At 44.9% G+C, this 21,326-nt stretch overlaps 1 protein-coding gene and 1 non-coding gene across 2 annotated transcripts in view; one reads left to right on the forward strand and one right to left on the reverse strand.

Annotated features, from left to right (window-relative positions):
* Positions 1-21,326, reverse strand: part of WDR70 (WD repeat domain 70) — a 359,232-nt gene that overhangs the window by 13,631 nt on the left and 324,275 nt on the right. Inside the window, exons 14-17 of the mRNA XM_029060393.1 lie at positions 13,911-14,011; positions 9,946-10,025; positions 6,771-6,887; positions 1,870-2,032 (exon numbers count right to left, since the gene is read on the reverse strand). Coding sequence (XP_028916226.1) covers positions 1,870-2,032; positions 6,771-6,887; positions 9,946-10,025; positions 13,911-14,011 — 461 coding nt within the window. The remainder of the gene's footprint in view (positions 1-1,869; positions 2,033-6,770; positions 6,888-9,945; positions 10,026-13,910; positions 14,012-21,326) is intronic.
* On the forward strand, positions 2,996-3,138 carry LOC114811000. The gene has a single exon (XR_003758685.1). It is a non-coding gene; the product is annotated as a small nucleolar RNA SNORA7 (small nucleolar RNA).

A 21,326-nucleotide genomic window follows, 5' to 3' on the forward strand; every position in this document is an offset into this window, starting at 1 on the left:
TCTCTGGTCTACTGTACGCTTTCAACTAGGGTCCGCTTTCCGCTTCCTCGTATTTTTGTGGAAAAGCAACCTCTTCAAGTAGGAGGATAAATCTGATCATACATAGGCATACACCCTTTTCTACACTTGCTGATCCAGTCTCTAGCACCCACACTTAGATCATAGCATTTAGTTTTGCCTTCCACCTCTACTGTCTCCTTTCAGGGTTCACTCTTCCTTCTTCTGAAACTGATGCTGGGGAGGGTTGTGGCTAATAGCTGGTTTATCCCTATTTTCCTAGGGGTCTCTGACTCCCTGACCTGCCTTCATGCCTGTGACACTAGGCATGCGTTAGACTAGAGTGTTAGACTAGACTAGAGTGTGCAGGAGTCCCTTTCCTAAACAAATGACAGGGGGCACTGCCTAGGCTGCTCATTCCTGTGACAATAACAATGATGGCATTTGTTCAGCGCTTACTATGTGCCGAGCACTGTTCTAAGCGCTGAGGTAGATACAAGGAAATCAGGTTGCCCCGTGCAGGGCTCACATTCTTAATCCCCATTTTCCAGATGTGGTAACTGAGGCACAGGGAAATTAAGTGACTTGCCCAAAGTCACACAGCTGACCAGTGGCGGAGCCGGGATTAGAACCCACATCCTCTGACTCCCAAGCCTGGGTTCTTTCCACTAAACCACGCTGCTTCTCACACTGCTGTGACCTGGTTTGGCTTCACAGTGGTCGATTGGAGAACGATTTAGATCAGAGCACTGGTGAGTGGCCCATAAAGGGTTAGTAGAGGGGAGAAAAGTGAGGGAAGTTAGAAGGTGCACCCCTAACTATGGGGGTGGCTGACAAAGAGGGCAACCTTATCTTCCAAGCATTCTTTGTTTTCACTATTGGAATCAGAATATTGGACTGTGGCTCATTGTGGGTAGGGAATGTGTCTGTTATAGTATACTCTCCCAAGGGTTTAGTATACTGCTCTGCACACAGTAAGCACTCAATAAATACAACCAACTGACTGGTTGGGATGCCTGATTTGAGTCAGTATGCCATTTCCTATGTTCTTGTATTGTCACCTTGGTGAGCTGGAGATCAGTTTTACGAAGCACAGATGTTTGCTATCACATGACTCTCTCTATATGTAGGTGGTATTTGATAAGCACTTGCTGTGTACCAAACACTATACTAAGCCCTGTGTGGATTCAAGATAATCAGGTTGGACACAGTCCTTGTCTCACATGGTGCTCACAGTCTAAGTAGAAGGGAGAACAGGTCCTGAATTCTCATTTTACAGATGAGGTAACTGGGGCACAGAAGTTAAGTGACTTGTCCAAGGTGACACAGCAAACAAGTAGCAAAGCAGGGATTAGAACCTGGGTCCTCTGAGTCCCAGGCCAGCACACCTTCCACTAAGGCTATACTACTCAGGATAGTGTATATTTATAGGCATAAACGTATCTACCTATTAAAAGAAATGTATACATAGAGATGTTGGTAAATACACAGCAACTCCTAACAATACTAATAAAAACAAAAAAGAACTGTTTCAAACTCAGAGAATAAAAAGAAGTCAATGATTTTGAACAAAAAACTTTGCTCCTACTGAGTTTCAGTTTGGGAGAAAAGGATAGGGTACACAATTCTGAAACCTTCCACAGTTAAATAAATTACAACAACTTGAGAGATTTCTCATTTTAAACAGTGTCTTTGCATTTGGTCTGTAAAGGGAAATTTCCGTTTTCCAGACTTAAATTATTATGAGTCGCCGCCCCTTTCACCCCCGGCAAAAGAGGGTTGGCCTCCAAGATATCTTCCTCATACTATCAAACACAGTGCACCATTTTTTAAACACGGCCAGTTCTGACATTTTAAAAACTAAGTCCTTACTTGGAGTACGCTGGTGCAACCCAATACGGGTTATCCTCAGCCTCCTTCGCATGGCGTAAAATGGCCTCGCGTGGGTTGCTGTCGTCCGTCTTATCGAGAGCAATGTTCTTGACTATATATGATGACAGGGTGCCTCCGTGTGTCCCAACTCGACCACCACGACCTGTTGTGGAGAAAGTAAGCGGAATTTAATGGAGCGGAAAAATAGGGCAGTGGTCCTCCAACCACTTTTCCCTGATCCACTAGAAAGTGGAAGGGCGGGAGGGGGGAAAAGTGGAAAGTGAAAGGGTGGGGAGAGTAAAAGGAGGAGGTGCTATTAATGTTAATGGGAGCAATAATAAGCAATTAATAGGTGCTTAATATATTTCATTAAAGAAAGGGACACCTGGGACAGCAAACATCTTAGCCAAACAATATGTGTGTATATGTTATTACACTTATGTGTATATATTTATATATATTTACACATATCTCTTCCATTATGTTTTTAAATACACACACACATAAATATATATATGTGTATACATGTATATATATATATAGAGAGAGAGAGATATAGATAGATAGATGTAGATAGATGGATGGATAGATAGATAGATAGATAGATAGATAGATAGATAGATAGATAGATAGATAGATAGATAGATAGATGATAGGTATTTAAAGAGCCATAATAAGAGTCATTCAGTTTCTTGGGAATTCCTAAGAACCTCCTCAGGGCCCCAAAGGGGAAAATATTCCCCAACCTTGGGAGCACAGAATTAGAGACTGATGGACAAGTCTAGTACATTCAGCACTTCCAACTGATGTTAATAGAGCAGAGGTGTACTTCAAAGCTTGTCTTGCAAGTGGCCTATTGAATCAATTACAATTAACAATTAAAGCTACAATTACAATTAACGGATACAGGATGACTTTGCGATCAATCAGAAGTATCTACTGAGTACCTACTTTAGGCAGAGCTCTGAACAAAGAGCCCCTGAAATTGGTCGAGAATGTGGTCAGGGAACGTGTCTATAAACTCGGCTGCATTGTACAATACCAAGTGCTTAGTACAAGGCTCTGTACACAGTAAGTGCTCGAAAATACCATTGATGATGATAATAGAAATAGTAGACATGACTGTCCCCTCTCAGGGTCACACCTGGAGAGTTTCCAGTACTCTACCAGTCTCGATTACGGGAGGGAGAGTCAAGCAGAAGCCTGTCCATTCCATTCCAATCCTAACTTGGGCAGTGGCTAGAGAGTGGAAGGCAATCTGCTACAAGTCAGGACTCCTCTGTGCTGGGCAGCAGCGGCATGAGAGAGAGTCGAGGACGGAGACTCAAGTTTACTGCGCGGAAGGAGGCCATGGTAAACTATGTCGGTATTTTTACCAAGAAAACTCTATGAATACACTACCAGAACAACTGCAGAGGGAGGTGGGGCATTCTAGAAGAGATATGTCCATGGTGTCGCTATGGTTTGGAGACAACCCGACAGCATAAGACAAGACAAGACTTGACTGACCCCTGCCTCCAAGGAGCTTAGAATCTAACAAGGTGCATGCAATCCGGGGAGTTTACAATCAAACGAGGACTCCATCAGTCAACCGCTCATTCATTCGACCATATTTATTAAGCGCTTACTGTGTGCAAAAAGCACACCATGGGCCTGAGGGTTCCGTGTCCCCAGGGAATGAAATTTTCTATCCCATTGACTGCAATCACACACTGGTGCTGATAATGCACTAGCCTCTGTTTGAAGCTGCTATTTCATAATCCTCTTAGATTTAATTTATAAAGGCAAGTACATGGAGAATTGCCCATAATTCTTGATTAATGCCCGCATCATCACCACTATTGGTAATAAGCTCACTACACTGTGTCAGGCACTGCATTAAGGGAGGGGGGAAACACGATGAAAATTAGCAGACACGCCCCTGGAGGAACTCACAATCTATGTCAATCAATGGTAATTATGGAGCACTTTCCTACTACCATGCACTGTATCAATTACAATAATAATTGTGGTATTTGTTAAGTGCTTACTATGTGCCAAGAACTATATTAAGCGCTGGGTTGGATACAAGCTAATCAGGTTGGACACGGTCCCTGTCCCACATGGGGTTCACAAACTCAACCCCCATTCTACAAATGAGGTAACTGAGGCACAGAGAAGTAAAGTGACTTGCCAAGGTCACACACCAGACAAGTGGCGATGTTGGGATTAGAACCATGTATTAAGTGCTTAAGGAGACACAGGCACCCACACTCAAAGAAAAAATCCAACTCTGAAGCTACTGACAGAGTCCACCATAATAGGATAATAACGAATAAAGATTACTAGAAACAGTCCTGTTCAAACACTTTACATTTCCTTCAGGGCCCCTCGAGATTCCAGCTTTCCACAGTTTTCCCCATAGGATGAAGGTCACAAGGCCCAGGCCTTGCTGTGGGAGGAGAGAAGTCCCCTCCTCTACCGGCCAGCCCGGAAGAGCTGGGGAGAAACTTAAGGGGAGCAGATATTAGGCCTCATTCTACTGTGGCCTAGGACAGTTCCAGGGAATTACATTTGGCCAATTAGATTGAGCTTTGCCAAAACACAATTTTCACTATCCATTATCAGGGAATTAGGAAACACTGTCCAACAATGCAAGTCTAATCGGTTCCAGCGTATCAGGGAATTGCAGGAAACAATCTGTGACACACACGTGTGCAGCCGTGTGGCACCAGAATGGGAGAGTTCTTCAACAAGTTTTCCTTAACCCAAGGTTTTGGAAAAGCACAGGTTTTTCCCTGTAGAGCTATGTGGATTTAATGTGCCAATTATTCCCCATGGAAAAACTGGCACATAAGATGAGCAGCATAGCCTAGTGAAAAGAGCATGAGCCCAGGAGTCAGGGGACCTGGGTTCTAATCTCAGTTCTGCCACATAGCTTGGGCAAGCCACAAAGGGAAGTAGGGGAAGCAGTGTGGCCTAGGGGATAGAGCACGGGGTCGGGAGTCAGAGGGATCTGAGTTCTAATCATGGCTCCCCCCTTGTCTGCTGTGACTTGGGACAAGTCACGAAACTTCTCTGGGCCTCACTTACCTCATCTAAACAAGGGAGATAAAGATTGTTAGCCCTCTCGGGGACAACCTGATTAATTGGTATGTATCCCAGCGATTAGTACAGTGCCTGGCACATAGTAGGCGCTTAACAAATACCCTGCAATAAAAACAAAACCCAAAAACCCCAATTCCCAAACTTTTCTGGGCCTCAATTTCCTCATCTGCTAAAATGGGGATTCAATACCTTTCTCCTTCATGAGACTGAGCCCAATGTAGGACAGGGTCTGTGTCCAATCTGATTATCTTGTATCTACCTCAGCGCTTATTACAGTGCTTGCAAATAGTAAAGCACTTAACAAATACTACAAGTATTATTATTGCTATCATTCGCCAGGGACTACAAACCTTGTCTCTCATTTCATAGATCCACTCCAATTATATCCTTCCATAGTGGCAGTGTTAGGGCCTTGCCTCATTGGATTAGACTGTAAGCCCGTCGATTAGACTGTAAGCCCATCAAAGGGCAGGGACTGTCTCTATCTGTTACCATTTTGTACATTCCAAGCGCTTAGTACAGTGCTCTGCACATAGAAAGCGCTCAATACTTTTGAATGAATGAATGAATGAATGAATGAATTGGTTAAGTTCACAAGGGAAACACAATTCTGCAAGGGTAGCACTCACGTTTATACTCTGCGCATTTCCTGAAAAATTACCGATGCTATATTGATTGGTCTGCTCCGTTTGAATACAAGGTTAAAGCAACATCGTTTAAAGCAGTAATCTATTCCTAAGAAATTTGTCTTGAGAAGCCCCGAGAACACTGTGTCTTGTCTTATGCTGTTGAGACGTCTCCGATCCATTGTGACACCATGGACACATAAATAATAATGTTGGTATTTGTTAAGCGCTTACTATGTTCATTCAATAGTATTTATTGAGCACTTACTATGTGCAGAGCACTGTACTAAGCGCTTGGAATGAACGAGTCGGCAACAGATAGAGACGGTCCCTGCCCTTTGACGGGCTTACAGTCTCTGTTCTAAGCACTGGGGTAGATACAGGGTAATCAGGTTGTCCCACGTGGGGCTCACAGTCTTAATCCCCATTTTACAGATGAGGTAACTGAGGCACAGAGAAGTGAAGTGACTTGCCCACAATCACACAGCTGACAAGTGGCAGAGTTGGGATTTGAACCCATGACCTCTGACTCCCAAGCCCGTGCTCTTTCCACTGAGCCACGCTGCTTCTCTATCTCTCCCTGAACGCCCCACCTCCATCCGCAATCGTTCCGGTAGTGTATACATTGAGTTATCTTGGTAAAAATACGGAAGTGGTTTACCACTGCCTCCTTCCACGCGGGAAACTTGAGTCTCCGCCCTCGATTCTCTCTCATGCCGCTGCTGCCCAGCACAGGTGAGTTTTGACTTGTAGCAGATTGCCTCCCACTGGCTAGCCACTGCCCACGCTAGGAATGGGTTGGCCTCTGCTTGACTCTCCCTCCCACAGTCAAGCTGGTAGAGAACTGACTGGAAACTCTCCAGGTGTGACCCTGAGAGGGAACGAGAATACTGTAGACATAACCAAATGAAGGTCTGAGTGAAGTAGACAGTCTCATTTAATAAACGGGCACCGGAACTGGGATCCCCTTGGTCCTTGCCTAGTTCTGTAAATGATTCTGTGTTGCCTGTTCTCAAGAAGCAAAGCACCACCATGTCAGACTTCGCTCCCGTCAGACTTGCAGACTAAAGAACGGAAAGGGCTGGGAGCCAATAATTTGTTGTCTTCTTATAATCTAGAAAGGCATTTAGTGTTGAAATAGCAACTCTTTTCTCTTGAAGTCACCTACAACCATTAGATCATAATTACCTGGTCCTGCCACGGGGGGTTCAGGTTTGTGAGACTTCAGGGGATCCAGTCTATCCTTCTCCAGCTGCTTCCTTGTGCTTCGTTGGCGTGGCTCACGGAACATGGGCAGCGCGTGGGCTAGAAGGGAGTCACATTTTAAAAAATGCAGTTTTAATAATAATTCTCCAACCAGAAATAATTTTAAGTACCAAGCAGAAAAACAAACTCCGTCAAATATCCCAGATAGTCTTGCTATGATTAATTAGCCCACCTACTGGGGATCAAATCCATATGCTCACCTCTCATCGCTTTGAGGATGCACAGGAAACAGTGTCAAATAGGGCTACTCGGTATCGGACAAGGGTCACATTTCCTAACCCGCTCTCCAGCCCAAACTTAGAATTTTGGGCCTTGAGGTGGGAAAAGTCCATGGTGCCTCCTCGGATTCTCCCCCAGATTCCCAAGCTACATACTAACAGGAAGAGTTACAATGCATGCAACGGTAGGTCATTTGATTATCCCCACATGCTTTCCAAGCCCAGGAACCACTTGCAGGCCAAAATCCATTTCTGAAATGTTTTAGGAGCAGCTCGATAACCCAGACGGGAGGAACACCAGATCCCATCAGTCCAGGGATAAAGGTGGCCCGAAACACAGAGGAACATCCGAGGCTTAGTTTGGGCTATCTGAGAGTGATGTGCCCTCCACACCCCAGTGATGGAAGGTGGTCCTAAAGAATTAAAAAATCAACCTAACACCTCTATACTCACATCGGGGTGGGAGGACAGGCTTTTGGGGGAAGGGATAAAGAGCTGCCAATATGTGGAACAAAGATCAGTGTGATTTCTTTTCAGAGAAATCACCGCTTCTCTGGAAAGAGAATCCTTTCTTGGGAGGGAGGGAGGGACTGGTCCAGGAGGCAACTGGAGGTTTGAAAGGAAAGGAGCTTGACAATGAAAACGTGTGCTATTTTACACAGAACAGTTTACCTCAAACATCCCGAGTACTTTTCCATCCACATGAACCAAGACCGCATCACTCACCAGTGAAACGCTGCTACTTCTTGGGGGGGAAATGCGGCCTCCAGTCTCTCTGTGCCGGCAACACTACACACCAGTATTTTTAGGAGGGGAAGTGAAAAATAGCTTTTCCACTTCAAACGACTTTAGGGGTGGGGCGGAGGGAATTTAAGTAGACCGCATGTAATTACATGAGCCGGAATTTGGTTATGACACCGAGTTTAACACTCCTACTCTTGCAAAAAATGTCATGGGATATCTTTAATGATCACAAGTTCTTATGGACTTGGTTTTAGATCTGCTTCACCAGGCTGAACCCTCAGCAAACAGTGCCCCCTGGGCATTACACTAAGGCATCAGTTAGGTCGGTAGGCAAAGTGGGATTTACTGATCCACTAATGGCCGGTCTAGTACTCCGGGCTTCCTTCTCTTAAAGACACACTTTGCGGGCACTTTGTGGGTGACAGAGTTCCAGGTCTAATTAGTTTGGTTTTGAGGAGATCAAATCTCATTTCCTTCTGTGGTGGGATGACAGGTTAGACTGGGGAGACCTGACTTTTCAAGATTTATATTTTATTGCATGCTCCAGTTTATCATATACAATATTACCTGGTTGTAACATCACCACACAGTAAGCACTCAATAAATACGACTGAATGAATGAATAAACTTACGAAATGGAAAGCTTTATATAATAATAATAATGGTATTTGTTAACTGCTTACTATGTGCCAAGCACTGTTCTAAGTACCGGGGTAGATACAAGGTTCTCAGGTTGTCCCTCGTGGGGCTCACAGTCTTAATCCCCGTTTTACAGATGAGGAAACTGAGGCACAATGCTAGCTATCAATGCATAGCGTGCAAACTGAGGAAAACGTTAGGCAAGCCACCAGCAAATAGGGAGGCTGGTTTTTGGTCCCACTCTTCCCAGACTTCAAATACTCCGCTTACCAGGCAGCTCCTCCCTTAATCTATTTCTACCTCAGGCTCGCCTCTTTGATCTTGCCCCACAGCTTTCCATCCGGCCTGAAAGAACTCAGCACTCCTAATGGGCAGGGTAACAAAGGATCCACCAGAGACGCTGAGGTGGGCCAGGGCTCCAGGCTCGGAGAAAGAGGAGCAACGAGGAGGGTCTTCTCTGCTATCTCCCTCACCTGTCTCTGTGAAAAATCGATGGAACTTGTGAAATTTGGGGCTGTTATACACAAGATTGGTATTTAGAACCCTAGAATGGGGATAAAATAATAATAATTATAGTATTTGTTAAGCACTTACTATGTGCCAAGCACTATTCTAAGCACCGGGGTAGATACAAGATAAGCAGGTTGTCCCATGTAGGGCTCACAATCTTAATCCCCATTTTACAGATGAGATAACTGAGCCATAAAGACGTGAAGTGACTTGCCCAAGGTCACCCAGCAGACAAGTGGAGGAGCCAGGATTAGAACCCATGACGTTCTGACTCCCAGGCCTGTGCTCCATCCACTATGCCATGCTGCGTCTCTAATAATGATGGTATTTGTTAAGTGCTTACTATGTTGCCAAGCACTCTTCTAAGTGCTGGAGTAGATACAAGGTGATCAGGTTGTCCCATGTGGGGCTCACAGTCTTAATTCCCATTTAACAGATGAGGTAACTGAGACACAAAGAAGCTATATGACTCACCCAAAGTCACACATCTGATAAGTGGCAGAGCAGGATTAGAACCCATGACCTCTGACTCCCAAGCCCATGCTCTTTCCACTGAGCCACGTTGTACATCTTACTTAGAATTTGCTGAGACCAAACTCTGTGAGACATTACAGATGAGGTGTCAATTTAAGGAAGGATATTATGACCGAGTTACACGTACTGCTAGACTATACTATTGTGAGATGAGACTTCATCACATTACTTCCTAGGTTGCGAGTTAGGCGTCATGGAGATGCATTCCCTTGAATGGACTTTTCCCTTCTAAGTTGCAACATTCATCTGAAGAACCAAATAACTCCATCTTTAAGTGAAGGTACAAAAGAAGTTAAGTTGGTAAGTGATTGTATGACTGGAGGCCCTTGTGCATTAATTGGGTAGTATTTTGCAATACATGGTCGAATTTCTTTCTCCTCAAAATTCAGGAAACCAACAGCCCTTGAAAAGAGGAGAGAGGCTCAGTTCTAAAGATCAATCTAATTACTTACGGGTTATAATGTAGTCCTGGGTAAGGGTCTCAGCCTGTCTTGCCTTCCTTTTGTTTTTGACCACACACAATTTTGCTCCCCTAAGAGGAAAAGAGAAAACAGCCCATTTAATTTGTTTTATCCTAGAAACAGAAAGGGCTTGCTGAAAAGCAAGAGACATTTCCGACTGCACTAAAAAAAACACACAGCCAGTTTGCCCTATCTCACGAGAGACCATAACTCGTAAATTTAGGGTGAGAGATGGGGTCTACGAGATAACAGAAACCAGGCTACTAATAAAACCAGCAATCAGCCATGAAGTGGTAACTGGTCCAGTAGCAGGTAGGAGTGATGAAACGACAATATACTAGAAGGTGAGTGTTAGAATCTACAGAAAATAAAAATCCCTTTCACCCTGAAGTCTTGCAGAACAAATTCCGGTTTAGGTCATGAGTGAAAGCAGTCTGGGTGGGCTGCAGCCCAAATGGCTTTCTTCCACATCTCAAACCCAACTACATTCATTCATTTGATCACATTTACTGAGTGCTTACTGAGTGCACAGCACTGTAGTAAGCACTTGGGAGAGTACAATACAACAATAGACACATTCACGTTCCCTGCCCACAACAAGCTTATATTTTAGAGCTTACACAATTGCCCGGAAGCCAGGAAGCCTGGTGGCTTTTGAAAGAGCCTAAGGGTTTCGGGGCCTGCAGTGAATGGAAATGGCAAGTCACCTTATACAGAATCGTGCAATTCTCTTGGTTCTACCTAGAAATACTAGCCTATTCTACGAGTGACAAACAATGGAACAAGGAACTTGTCTTTTTAAAGGTGCACACAGTGCGGAACGTGTGGTCAGTGTCGCTTTGGTCTTTTTGGGGATAGATGCTCATATATCCCCTATCTTAAAAAAAACACTCCTTTAACCCCATGGTTCCCTCCAGTTATCACTAGATCTTACTCCTACCATTCCTCTCCAAACTCCATGAGCGAGTTTTCTACACCCTCTGTTTCTATTTTTTCTCTTCCGATTCTCTCCTTGACCCCCTCCAATCTGGCTTCTGCCCCCGTCACTCCATGGAAACTGCCCTCTCTAAGGTCACCAATGATCTCCTTCTTGCCAAAGCCAACACCCTCTACTTGATCCTAATCCTCATCAACTTCTCAGCTGTTTTCGACATTGTGGACCACCCCTTCTCCTGGAAACATTATCTAACCTTGGCTTTACTGACATTGTCCTCCTATCTTCCTGGCCATTCCTACACAGTGTCTTTCACAGACTCCTCCTCTGCTTCCTATCCTTTAATTGTGGGAGTCCCTCAAGGCTCAATTCTGGGTTCCCATCACTGGAATCTGACCTCTCTACTTCTCTGAAGTCTTGCATTCACATTTCCTCCTGCCTTCAAGACATCCCTACTTGGATGTCCCACCTATATCTCAAACTTATCATTTCCTAAGCAGAACGCCTCACCTTCCAAACCAAGTCCTGTTCAATCCCTGAATTTCCCATTTTTGTAGACAGCATCACCATCTACCCTATCTCGTAAGTCCATATCCTTGGCATTATCCTCGACTCATCTCTCTCATTCCACCCACATATTCAATCTATCACTAAATCCTGTCGGTTCCTCCTTCACAACATCACTAAAATCTGTCATTTCTTCTCCATCCATATGGCTACTATGCTCATCCAAGCTTATCTGCCACTGACTACTACATCAAGATCCTTGCTGACGTCCCTGCAACTTGCTTCTCCCTTCTCCTGTTCATACTTCACTCTGCTGCTCTGATCATTTTTGTAAAAAAAAAAATGTTCACTCCATGCCTCACATTTCCTCCTGCCTTCATCGTTACATCTCCGCTCCTCAAAAACCTTCAGTGGTTTCCCATCCACCTTCACATCAAACAGAAACCTTTACCATTAGCTTTAAAGAACTCAATCAACTCACCCCCTCTAATTTTACCTTGCTGATTTTTTACTACAACTCAATACGCATGCTTCAGTCTTCCAATGCCAACCTATTCACTGTACCTCGGACTCATCTATCTCATCGCCAACCCCTTGCCCATATCCTGCCTCTGGCCTAGAACCCCCTACTCCTTCATCTCTGACAGACCACCCGTCTTCCCATCTTCAAAACCTTATTAAAATAACATCTCCAAGAGGACTTTCCCAAGAAAGTCCTCATTTCTCTTACTACCTCTCCCGTCTGTATTACCTATGCACTTCATTCATTCTTCATTCAGTCATATTTATTGAGCGCTTACTACATGCAGAGCACTGTGCTAAGCACTTAGAAAGTACTATTCAGCATCAAATAGAGACAAACCCTACCCAACAGTGGGTTCACAGTCTAGAAGGATCTGTATCCTTGTGGCACTTGATCAATCTATCAATATAATTTGAGCACTTACTGTATGGTTAAGGAATGTATGTTATATTGTTGTGTTTTACTCCCCCAAGCACTTAGTACAGTGTTCTGCACACAGTAAGTGCTCAAGAAATATGATTGATCACAGAGCACACACTTAATACTTGATATTCATCCCACCCTTACTTCCACACTTATGTACATATTCATAATCCATTTTAATGGCTGCATCCCCCTCCAAACTATAAGCTCTTGTTCGATAGAGCCTGTGTTTAATCCACTCTGTTGGATTGTACTTTTCCAAGTGTTGAGTCCAGTGCTCGGCACATAGTAAGCGTTCAATAAAGACCTTTGATTGATTCGGTTACAACTGCCTGCATAGAGAGGATTCTCATCAGCAGGGGAATTGTCTTTATAAATGAAGGCCCCTCTACATGTATGCATCTAATACAGAGTTTCTTTGCACAAAGCTGACTTTTCACCTCAGGAGCATTAAATAAATAAAAGTTTAGAATATGAGGGGCCAACCCAGATGGTCTATCTAGGACCTCTACACTGCCCATGACTTCCTTGAGGGAAATTGGTCCCTCTTAGTTCCAGATCTATCTTTGCTTACATTTCTTCTGCATAAGCAAAGGACCTGAGGCTGTTTTTTCTAGAGAAGAGTTTCCTCATCTGTCAAATGGGGATTAAGACTGTGAGCCCCAGGTGGGGAAGGGACTGTGTCCAATCCAATTTGCTTGTATCCACCCCAGTGTTTAGTATAGTGCCTGGCACACAGTAAGCACTTAACAAACACCAGAACTATTATGATTCTAGGTAGTGGAAGAGGCCCAGTGCTCCAAGGCCAAACCTCACAAGGAGACAGGACTGACAGATCCTAGACCCTGCCAATGGTACATCTAAACACTACTTGGGCATGAGGAAGAGAGGACAAAAAATAAAAGTCCAATCCCAACTTGTCCACGAAGGGAACCTAAAGCTTCGGCTTAATGGAAAATGAAATTCAACATTTAGCCTCCAATAGTTATTCTGTAAGAGAGAAAGTCAGTGCACCAAGAGCTCTCTGGAAAGAGTGTGGCATTTAGGGCTAATACACACTACCGTTCCTGCATCTGGGAGAGATGGAAATAACCAAGGGATCAAGTCGGCAATCCATCTTTCAAGGCCTCCATCAAGACCTCACACTGAAGCATGTAAACCTGTCACCTGTCTCCATCTGCTGGCAGAGAGTAATGCTCATCATAACATGTGAGTCAGTTGTTTGAAAGTCAAAAAAGGGAGTGAAAGGGACAAAATGTTTCTATTCTTCAGTTATTTTTCCATATTATGAGTCAAACCTACCACCCCTACTTTACACCACTCTTAGGGGTGACACGGAAAGAAGTCTTCCCCCTCCCCTTAATTCAAACTCTCGGCCGAAGGAAACACTGCCTTCTGGCTGAATTCCTCAGGAATACAAAATCTTGTCCAAAGTTCAGACAGATAGGGCCACTGCTTCACAGTCGAGAGGAATTCAGCACCGGCTGCAGCTTACTGGAAGTCGTTCCCTTCCGAAAGAAAAGTTTAGTGGTTATCATACATCTTCACTAGGGGATTCTTATTGCGTACCTTTGGCTTCTGATGGGGTCGTAGTACACTTTAGCCAGTCCATTCCCAGTTCCAACCATGATCTGGTTCAGCTTGGGATGCCACAGACAGCGAACCACACTCTGAAACAAAATGGCACATTAGCTGATTCGTGCTTCTAATTATTCAATTGGATGTACCAAATAGAACTTTACTTTCATCTTTGCTTTATGAGTTGAAATGAATGTTTCTCTTTTCCCTTCTTCCTTGATCTTTCGCCATGACCGCCGTCTCTACTCCTCAGGACATTTTCTACTGGGCTATGATGCTGGGTACACAATATTAAGCTCTTACCCAATGCTACCCATATAAAGAACTTATTATGAGATGAACCCTCCTGTAAATGACTAAAACCACAAGCTCGGCCTCCCCAGCTCCATTCTCCATGTGTAGCCAGGCTCGATGGAAGTTCAACCCACACAATACAGCTGTGGTCAGTGCTGGAGCAGACTGGGTTCTCAGCAGATGTACTTTTTGACCCACATAATAGGTCTCTCAGGATGGCCCAATTTGCACTCAGCTCATGGATCAGAACCATGGCAATGTGTTTTAGAGTTATCCACTTATAATAATAATAATTGTGGTATTTGTTAAGCACTTACTATGTGCCAAGCATAGTTCTAAGCCCTGGGGTAGACACAAGATAATTAGTTTGGACACAGTCCCTCTCCCGCACGGGATGCACAGTCTTAATCCTCGTTTTCCAGATGGTGGAACTAAGGCCCAGACAAAGTGACTTGTCCAGGGTCACACAGCAGGCACGGTGGAGCCGGAATTAGAACCCATGTCCTCTGACTCCAAGAGCCGGGCTCTTTCCACTAGGCCACACTGCTTCTCTACCATCTTCGCCTCCTTAACATCACCCCTCCTGACCCTCAAGATAAAAAGAACAATCACAGAAGCTAAAACGTTAAATTCGATTACTAAAAATGAATTGAGGTTTGTGGATGATCTTCCCAAAATAAGACAAAGTGATCCTGTGATTCGAATGCCTCTAAAATAAAAATCCTTAGGTACTTCTGACATCTGGAATTTAACATGCAATTCTCCAATGGGGACTTTAGGCAGATGTCCCACGGAAATGGGAAAGGGAAGGGATGCAATGAGGACTGCAATATTGGAAACCATTTTCAATCACGTGAACCTCTCTTCAGCACCTTCAAGATGAGTTCGAAAGGCTTCTCTATCCATACTAGCCCCCTTTCTTTCTCTCCGTGACTTCACCTTCACTTCCCCACTGGGTTCTTAGTTTGCAGAGGGTGAGGTTGCAGGGGCTAGGAATCAGGGCATCTTTTAGAATGCACCACGCTGTTTCTGCTGTAGCTGCTACCAGACCCATCATCTCATAACTGTCAACACTTGGTGGAGTTTGAAGAGGGTGGGAGGGAAGAGGAGAGAAGTTGGAGGATGGATGAGGAGCCAAGGACTGCAGGCGAGGCTGGGCGATGGTGCTGTGACCACCTGCTAGAGCATCCGGTTTCACTAGCAATGATTCCCCAACATAGATCTGTCTGACAGATGGGCTTCTGGCCTGAAACTTAGTGAGGCCAGGGCTCTGTACAAAGGAGCTCAATTCCGGCATATTTTTTTTTAAAATGGTATTTAAGTGCTAACTATGTGCCAGGCACTGCTCTAAGTGCTGGGGTCAATACAGGCTACGAGCTAATCTGGTTAGACACAGTCCATGTCCCACGTGGGGCTCACAGTCTTCATCCTCTTTTCACACGGGTTATCCGTTCATTCATTCATTCAATTGCACTTACTGAGCACTTACTGTGTACTAAGCACTTGGGAGAGTACACTATAACAATACATAAAACACATTCCATGCCCACAGCGACCTTACTATCTAAAGGGGGAGTCAGACGTTAATATGAATAAATAAGTTGCAGATAAAATACAGATATAAGTGACTTGTCAAAGGTCAGACAGCAGACAAATGGCAGAGCCGGGATTAGAACCCAGGTCCTTCGGACTCCCAGGCCCCGTGCTCTATCCACTAGGCCACGCTGCTTCCAAATTAGGCTCTGCCCCCAACCTCAGTCGATTAGACTGTAAGCCCGTCAAACGGCAGGGACTGTCTCTATCTGTTGCCGACTTGTTCATTCCAAGCGCTTAGTACAGTGCTCTGCACATAGTAAGCGCTCAATAAATACTATTGAATGAATGAACCTCAGCTACAACTTGCTATGTAGCTATGACAATAATAATAATAATAATGTTGGTATTTGTTAAGCGCTTACTATGTGCAGAGCACTGTTCTAAGAGCTGGGGTAGACACAGGGGAATCAGGTTGTCCCACGTGGGGCTCACAGTCTTGATCCCCATTTTACAGATGAGGTAACTGAGGCACAGAGAAGTTAAGTGACTTGCCCACAGTCACACAGTTGACAAGTAGCAGAGCTGGGATTCGAACTCATGACCTTTCATTCATTCATTCAATAGTATTTATTGAGCACTTACTATGTGCAGAGCACTGTACTAAGCTCTTGGGATGAACAGGTCGGCAACAGATAGAGACAGTCCCTGCCGTTTGACGGGCGACCTCTCACTCCAAAGCCCGTGCTCTTTCCACTGAGCCATGCTGCTTCTCTGACTTGAGGTAATGGTAGGCCGAGGGCAGGAGAGAGATAAGAAGAGACTTAGCAAGGTGTGTAAAGATACCAATTCCCTTCAACAGAAGCCCCTTTTCCCCAGGCTCCCTTTCCCCACCTACTTCTCAGGCCCTATTAAGGTTGGTAGGGCAAAAGACGCGTGATAAGAGAAAAAGCCTTGGTGAAACCTGGAGATGCAGTGTAAGCTCATCCTCTAGACTGTAAGCTAGTTGTGGGCAGGAATGTGTCTCTTTATTGTTATTTTGTATTCTCCCAAGAGTTTCTCGTAGTGCTCTGCACACAGTGAGCATTCACTAAATACAATTGAATGAATGAATTCCACTCTCCAAGGGTTCTAGTGGTAAAAGAAAAAGATAGATCTTGCCACCTCTCCCCAGGGCCAGCGGAGGCCTAACATTCTAGCTCCTTCTCCCTAACCACAAGATTCCAGAGTTAAGAGCGTCTGAAATCACTCCTTTAACTCCTAAACTGGGATAGACTTTCCACAGGTTAGATCTTTGGAAAAATCAAGTCTGAACTGTCCTAATGCTCGCACTCTCTGCACAAGGACATCACCAATCATTCTCAGGCAGGGCCAGCTTCAGACATTTGACCTCTCCGCGGCAGGGAAAAATCTGCTGCCCTCCCCTATTTTGTAGGTCATCATTATATTATGCAGCTTACCTTGGTCTGACCCGCTTCCGATGGGGAAATGCGAGATGGGGGTGTCGGAGGGAGGGGTGTGTGTGCTGGGCATTTTTCTGCTTATACAGCTGCCCTCTCTGATAGAGCAACTTGAGGCAGCTGCCTCAATAACAACAAAAACAATAATGATAATCGTAATAGTGGTATTTGTCAACTACTACATGCCAGATACTGAGCTTTTTCCTGACGCTGGCCCCGTTTTGGAGACACATCAGACCAACGGTCTCCACCTGGATTTTCCTGAAGGTCACATCCAGTCACATAAAATAGGAAGTGATGTGTACAAAACATAAATATTGTTAGAATATAGCTACACAGACTGTTCAGGCCAGTCGTCGGACACTGTTCAAGCTTTATTTTCGCTAACCTCGAGGATTTCATGTCCTGAATTTTTTTCCATTTCTTTCTCTCCCTTGCTTTAATATTGACCCAGATCTTCTATCCCATTAAATGTGCAATGGGGGAGCAGGAAAAGGAGGTGGGGAGGGAAGGGATGGGGGGGAGAGATAGAGAGACTGAGACGGTCTCAGGGAAAGAGTGAGGTGTTAAAGAGAGGGTCACAGGTGGCCCTGAACCTGTTTGGCTAATGCTGCACTGGAGTTCATTTCCTTTCCCCTCAACACTAGACATTCTTTCAGCTCTACTCTCAAGTTCATCAGTTCAGACTGAGTCTGAGATCTAATGATCTCTGTTCACCTATCCTCCTTCACAGCCCCTTAGTCACATACATAATTAATGTACAAACACATGAAAAGACAAATTTTCAGTCACTGGTCATAAAATCCTGGTGTTGGAGTGCCAAGAAGCCAAGGAGGCTTCTTGAAGTAAACAACCTGTCCTGTAGTCTGCCCGCTGGTCTAATGACTCACCCGTGGGACCGATGCGTGGCTCGACTTGGGAAAAAGGCACTTGAGATTCAATTACTCCAAGACCCATTATTAATCACCATCTCCAGCGATTCCAAAACACAGAGCGAACAACAGAATTCAAGGTCAAAGGAGGGTGGGCCTTTTCGTTTGTTAATATTTATTGTGTGTGTTTAGCTAACCTTTCCAAACTTTGCAGCTAATGTGGCTCCACACTTTGTACTGTCAAGCAAATGTATCTCGAAGCAGGGCACTGGCGGTAGTCCAACCCAAACAGGCCCACACCCTGAGACGGCCTGGCTCTCGGAGAGAGCGGAGCTGCCACGCTGCTCCGTCGTCAATTGAGCACGTTGGGCCACACTTCCAACCAGGAGCCACGTGTCCTAGAGAATGAAGGGGTTGGCTAAGAATCCACAGAAATGTTACACCCGCCCAAGCAGCATTGCTTAGTGGATAGACCATGGGCCTGGGAAGTCAGAAGGACCTAGGTTCTAATCCCAGCTTTGCTCCGTGCCTGCTGTGTGACCCTGGGCAAGTCATTTCACTCCTCTGGGCTTCAGTTGCCTCATCTGTAAAATGGGGATTAAGAGTGTGAGCCCCATGTGGGACAGGGACGGTGTCCAACCTGCCTAACTTGTATCTAACCCGGCACTTAGAACAGTACTTGGCACACAGTAAGCACTTAACGAGTACCGTAATTATTTATTATTATTCTTTCTCCCCAACGGACCTCATTCAGGCCCAGGGGAGAAACATTCTGAACCCTACAATAATGCTCCTCAAGAAGAGGAGGCAGTATAGCCTGATGGGAAGAGAACGGGACACCGGGAATCTAATCTTAGCTCTGCCATTAGCCTCCTGGGTGGCTCTGGGGAATAACTTAATCTCCCTGGGCCTCAATTTCAATGGTAAAATGGGGATAAAAATCGCCTATTTTCCCCACCGCATAGGCTGGAAACTCCATGTGGGTCAGGGATTGTGTAGAATCTGATTATTTTGTATGAACCCCAGGGCTTAGGTATATAGCAAGCCCTCAAAATAAATATCACTACTTGGAGCACAAACCCAGATCAGAAGGTCAGATGGCTGCAACTGTCCGAGCATTCATTTCTCTCCATTGCCTGCAAGATTCTTGTCAGGATACTCCTGAACCCACTCTTGAAGACTATCACCAACTGAATACTTCTGGAATCACAATGTGACTTCAGATCACAGCGTGGCTCGGTGGACACATCTTTGCAGATACAGGAAAAATGCAGGGAGGAGCATAAATCACTCTCCAGTGCTTTTACTAGTCTTCTAAAACCATTTGACACCATCAGTAGGCCTGAACTTTGGAAACTACTTCACAAATTTGGCTGCCCTGAAAAGTTCATTAAGAGTCTGTGATTATTTCATGAGAGCAGGATTGGCTTTGGACACTTGTAGTACCGGTATGGGAAAGACAGTCTTGGGGATTTGGGAGAGAAGGACTGAGATGATCAACCCCAGATCTGAATATTATCCCTTTGGAATTATCGAGAGAGGAAATTTAGGGAAGACCATTGTGATGTACAGAGCTAAACTCCTGTGGATGCATGGCCTAGCAGAAAGAGCACGGGCCTGGGAGTCAAAGGACAAGGGTTCTAATCCCGGTTCTGACACGTCTGCTGTGTGACCTCGGTGAGTCCCTTTACTTCTCTGTGCCTCAGTTATCTCATCTGTAAAATGGGGATTAAGACAATGAGCCCCATGTGGGAATGTGACTGTGTCCAACCTGATTACCTTGTATCTACCCCACAGCTTTGAACAGTGCTTGGCATATAGTAAAGGGTCAATAAATACTGCAATTATTATTATTACTATTATCAATCTGCTTATTATTTGAATTATTATTGGAATTTAACCCAGCATTTTCTCCTTTTTTATGGTATTTAAGTGCTTATTATGTACCAGGCACTGTACTAAGAACTGGAGTAGATATAAGCTATTCAGGTTGGACACACTTTCTGTCCCACAAGAGGCTTCCATCTCAATCCCCATTTTACAGATGAGGTAACTGAGGCACAGAAAAGTTAAATGACATGCCCAAGGGCATCCCGCAGACAAGGGGAGGAGCTGGGATTAGAACACAAGTCTTTCTGACTACCAGGCTGGTTATCCACTAGGCCACGCTGCTTCTCCTTATATTGTTCTATTTAGTCTTACAAAACATGTAGATCCATTCATGGCTTCCAATAGCTGCTTGGCCTACATTCCATCAGCTAGTCGGGCACTGGGCGTCGAAACCTAGGCCAGATGTCATTTTAGCATAACAATTTGGCAGTAGTTTGGGACGAAAAGCCAGCCGGCAGACACTTAGTTCCAGCAGTCACTAGGAGACAACAGTGGAATTCAACATAGATGACTCCCAGGAATGACGAATTCTTAATGCACTCAGGAAGGGGATTATCCTCTCCTTACAAAGGGAAGACAAAAGGAAAAATAAAAGAATTTGGCCGCGAACACTTTATACAACCAACAGGGTCAACTAATGCATCTCCCTCCTCACTGGTCTCATTCACTCATTCAATTGTATTTATTAAGCGCTTACCGTGTGCAGAGCTTTGCACTAAGCGCTCCCTGCCTCCAACTTCTCCTTCCTTCAGTCTCTCAATTCTACATTCCGTTGTCCAGCATGGGCAGAGAAGCAGCACGGCCTAATGGGTAGAGCACGAGCCTGGGAGTCAGAGGGACCGGAGTCCTAATCCCAGCTCCTCCACTTATCTGCTGTGTGACCTCGAGCAAGTCACTTCACTTCTCCGGCCTTCAGTTAGCTCATCTGTAAAATGGTGATTAAGACTCTGAGTGGGACTTGGACTGTGTCCAACCTGATTTGCATGTGTCTACCCCAGGACTTAGTACAGTGCCCGGCACATAGTAAGCACTTAACAAACAGCAAAAAAGCCGTTCATAATGCCTCACTTCTCCAACTCAAAACCTCTCAAGAGCTATCCATTTCTTTTGGCATCAGACAGGAGTTTCTGACTACTGGAGTCAATGGTCCCTATGGGCACTTTCTGCATTTTTCCCCCAGATACACCACAGCTCCTACTTCTTACTCCCCTCAAGTTAACCTCCAAAACTGTACCTCTTGCTTGTCTCTTCCATTTTTGACCCATTCACGCACCCTTCCCTCTTCATGGAAATTCCTCTCCCAGCCAATCCACCAAAACATACCACTCCCCACCTTCCTAAAACCAATGACTATTCCC

Source organism: Ornithorhynchus anatinus, chromosome 3 (assembly GCF_004115215.2).
Source record: "Ornithorhynchus anatinus isolate Pmale09 chromosome 3, mOrnAna1.pri.v4, whole genome shotgun sequence".
NCBI lineage: Eukaryota > Metazoa > Chordata > Mammalia > Monotremata > Ornithorhynchidae > Ornithorhynchus > Ornithorhynchus anatinus.